This window comes from Chenopodium album, chromosome 6, assembly GCF_948465745.1.
Source record: "Chenopodium album chromosome 6, dcCheAlbu1.1, whole genome shotgun sequence".
Classification (NCBI taxonomy): domain Eukaryota; kingdom Viridiplantae; phylum Streptophyta; class Magnoliopsida; order Caryophyllales; family Amaranthaceae; genus Chenopodium; species Chenopodium album.
Genome location: NC_137839.1, coordinates 64,047,926 through 64,052,454, shown reverse-complemented (window position 1 = coordinate 64,052,454; position 4,529 = coordinate 64,047,926). Strand labels below are relative to the sequence as shown.

At 33.4% G+C, this 4,529-nt stretch overlaps 1 protein-coding gene across 1 annotated transcript; it reads left to right on the top strand.

The window, feature by feature from the left end:
- Positions 1-3,690: 3,690 nt before the first annotated feature.
- On the top strand, positions 3,691-4,014 carry LOC145637051 (uncharacterized). Its single transcript, XM_081688566.1, has one exon. The coding sequence runs from the start codon at positions 3,691-3,693 to the stop codon at positions 4,012-4,014; it is 324 nt and encodes a 107-aa protein (XP_081544692.1).
- Positions 4,015-4,529: the final 515 nt, after the last annotated feature.

Sequence of the window (4,529 nt, the reverse complement as noted above, 5' to 3'; positions counted from 1 at the left end):
TTTTCTAAACCCCATGCCTCGTGGGTTTGAGATATGGAATTAAAAGTCATACTTTTGACCACCAAACATATGGTATGAGTTTTAGTCATTCTAAACACATACCTCATACCTATATTCCGCGAACCGAACGCCCCCTTAAGAAGTTATGGATGAAAAATGTACTAGTTACACTTTATTTAAATGAATGTTTAATATACCCTAAAAAAAATATATATGAACGTTTAATATCCTTAACTATTCCAAACACTCCGTAGTTAGGTAGATTTAACAAGTTAGATGAACCCGTATTGCAAAGAGCATTTTTGGATTGTTAAAGCCTAAATCTATTAACCTATACTAAAAGCGAACCTATAATGACACTTGGCATAATGTCATTCATTTTTTCCCGCCAATTTCATTATTTCCTTAATTATTATATTATATTTTAATTTTATTAAATAATTATTTCCTCATTTAATTATTATATTCTTATATATTCTTATCATATAATATTTATGTATACATAGTAAATAAATATACCGTATCAACCATATCGTTCACAAAACAGAAATAATGTGAAAAGTAGTACGTATAAAATCTTTTCAAATTTTCAATATTATTTTTATACTCCGATCCACAATACTATCTACATATAGTTTCCATTCACCATTAAATATCAAATTTATGCATGATTAACAATGGATACGAGTAAAAAAATTTAATTTTACATATTTATATAAAAAAAATTCTCCAACTTTTATCATGTGATAAAAAAATATTTTAATTAAAAAAGAAAATTCATTTTGGTAGCATATATTCTTTGTATAAATTTAAAAATTATACATAAGGTTAATAAAAAAAAAATTCATTTTGTTATAGTATGCTTCGTACAAACATACATAACATATATTGGAAAATTAAATCTAATTATTTGACAGAGTATACAACATTTTTTTTCGGACTCAACCAAAACCTTAAAATGATGGTTTCTAAGGATAATTTGACCTAAATTTCATATTTCATAATTATATTAAGTTTTACACTATTTTTTATAGTTTCTAAGCATAACCCGAAATCAAACCGAAATCTGACTCGAACTCGACCTGCTGACCCAAATTGCCACCCCTAATTGATTTAAACTAAAATTCAAGTTATTTTATTACAAATAATTTTTTTGGATAAACTATTGTTGAATTAACACCACTATTTATTATTTATTTGTTTTAAAATTTAATTATGACCGTGCATGGCACGGGACTTAAACTAGTTATTGAGACTAAAAGCATAGATAGAACACATATGGTTTCAAAAAAATTTAGAGAAAGTTGATTGCATAAAAAAACAAACCAACGCGTCATTTTTGGCAAATTGTTTAATGGTTAATCGATCTTCTAACCTTGGTTTCCTTATGTTGGGAACAAATATATTGTTGACCTCCCAATCTTCATTACTTGTACCACTTGCACTATAAGTCACTCACCACCGCCAACAAAAGTTTTGTGAAGAGCTTAATTGATAATTGGAAAATTTGAAAAGAATAATCCCACCTTTGTTCAACCTGCTCAAACAAGCCAAGCTTTGGAAATTCTAGAAACAAGCCAACCTTGACCCCTTATTTTTTCAAAACAAGCCATTTTACCCACTGCCTGTTTAATAGGTTAATTTTTTTTTCCTTTAATCTTTCTCCTCCCACTCACCACCCTCCTCCATGAAAACCACCTTGGAAAACACCACCAGCACTACCCAAGAACCAATCTGACCCTAAACCATCACCCTTAACTTCTCCCACCCATGAAAACCACCCCATTTTCCTACTCCCCCACCTCAAAACTTCCTTAAAACCCAAAACCCCAACCTTCGAAACCACCGTAAAACCCAAAATTCCACTACCGAAACCACCCAATTGAAACCCACCCAAAAACACAGTCTAAAGAATGAAAACAAAAATAACCCAAAAATCTAATTAAAAAATCCAACCTAACAAAGGGACCAAAATCATTCAGTTTTTCATGCTAATGAAGTTTAATAATTGAAATTCCTAAAAAATATGATTTAAAAGAATAAGGAAGCAATGAAATCTTGAAATCTTCATCCACCCCCAAAACCTATTTATTCATCCCTATAAACAACATTTACCATACGAAAATCAACCCCAACAATCACCAAAAACAACCCAAACAACTGGATCTAAAAAAAATTTGCAAGAGCGAGGAGAAAGTGGCGGCGCAGCAGTGGTGAGAAAGGCTGGTTCAGTGGGATCGGGAAAGCGCAGGGAAGGGGAACGAGAAAGGAGAGCAGAGGGCCGGTTTTTTATTATTATTTTTTACTCCCGGACCATCCGTCCCTTACTTACATTCTTGCTTTCCTTTTTGGATATTTCAAAATCACATTTCCACCTTCCTTTTTTAGTAAGTAAATTTTTACCAAATATCCCAAATTATCCCTATATTTTTGTTTTGTAATTAATGATTTCTCTATTTTCTCACTCTTATTTTCTCATTCTCACTTTTATAAATGTCTTTAAAAAAATCAGAACCATATGCATCACTTTAGTTGAATATGATTGGTCCTTTTATTTTTCACCAAAAAATGTTATTGATCTTTATTCTTTTCAAAGGATTGATGACATGTGCATCATTAAATATTATTCAAAATTTGTTTTATTCTAAGACACTAATTAATGTCTTGAAACTCCCATTGTACTTTGTTTTATTGTTTTTTGTTTTATTCCAAGTTTCTTAATTCCCGTGTAATTTTAGAAATATGAATGTAAAAAAGGGACAGATGGGGGTATTTTTTCAAAATAATTAATTTAAGATAAAAAAAAACCATTTTGAAGGTGACATGTGGCAATTCACCTTCTAAAACCAGCTAAAAATTTTAAAAACCGATAAAAGGACTATTTTGAGAAAATAGGGGGTAAAGGTTGGCTTGTTCCCAGAATTTTCAAAGCTTGGCTTATTTTAAGCAGGTTGAGCAAAGGTGGGATTATTCTTTTTAATTTTTCCTTGATAATTATAGTTTTGTACTTGTACCATAAATGTGAAGCAAGCAAATGCTAAAGAGCTAGGATGTCTAACATTCAAGACGTCTTCCAGACTTCTGTCTAGTAGTGTTAATATAACTAGTTAAACAACACTTACTAAGATAAGCATAACCCGGTGATAAATATTAAATATTGAACTTTTTAACTTGAGGTTGTGGGTACAATCAATATCAACTTTAATATAAGAGAGGGATGCCTTATGCTTTTTCCCCTCTCTTTCAAAGAGTTGTATCCGTAATTACCAAACTAAAAGAAATTTTGGTTTAAGTTTTATTAGAATCCTTCTTACCTAAAAAAAAACTCCCAATCTTATCTTAGATTAGTCATGTCATTTTGAGTTTTTATAGGACGACTTTGGTTTTTACTTGTTAGTCAAAATATATCCATAATTTAAGCCTAAAATCATGTTAGTGGACCATTTCAATCATCAAAAAGCTTAAGCTGATGGTTGAAACCTAGTAATATTGTTAAGCCAAGCCCGTATATATTGTATTTAGTATGTTAACGGGCTATATTAAAAGCCTTACTTTAGGGTGTATAAATACCTTGTTTACATGGAATACAAACCAAGAATACACATTCTTGACATGGTATCAGGCCTAAACGATTTTTAAACCCTAAACACAGAATTTTGCTTTCTTCTCTACTGTCGATCAAGATCAGCCATGGAAGAGGGCAAACTTGATCCTTTGTCCCCTTTCTATCTCGGTGCTGGAGATCAGCCCGGAAATCTAATCACTCACGTGGTTTTGAAATGTGACAATTACCTAGCCTGGTCGAGAGCAATCACGTTGTCTCTTCAATCTCGTCGAAAATTTGGATTCGTCGATGGAACAATCGCGAAACCGACTGAAAAGAAGAAATTATTGGACTGGGAGACGGTTTATTCTATGCTTTATTCATGGATTTTGCGTTCTATGGAACCAAAACTTGCGGCATCACTGCCTTTCTTTGATGAGGCTAAGCGCCTTTGGGATTATTTAGAATAGAGATATTGTATTTCTAATGGACCACGATTGCAACAACTTCGGTCGAAGATCACTGACTGTCGACAAACAGAGGGCATGTCGATTGAGGACTATTACACCACACTTATGTGTTTATTTGATGACCTTACCCGAATTAAACCCCTCCATGGGTGTGAATGCGGGAAGTGCTCATGTAATGTTGCGGGGAAATTTGCGGCTGACAGGGAGGAGGAAATACTCCACCAATTTCTGATTGGGATTGATGATTCTAAATATGCTGCTGTACGAACCAATTTGCTTTCCCAGCAGCCTCCGGTTGATCTAAACAGCGCTTATCAAGCTCTCCTCCAGGAGGAGGAATCGCGAGGTATTATCAAGGGGAGGGCTGACAGAGAACAAGTGAAGGATGCTCATGCTTTTGCTGTTTCAGCAGTCCGCTCGAAGGGAATTCCAGATCGCCGGGATAAATCGAAACTCTTTTGCTCGCATTGCAAGAAAACAAGGCATGACAATGACGGGTGCTTCGTTCTTCATGG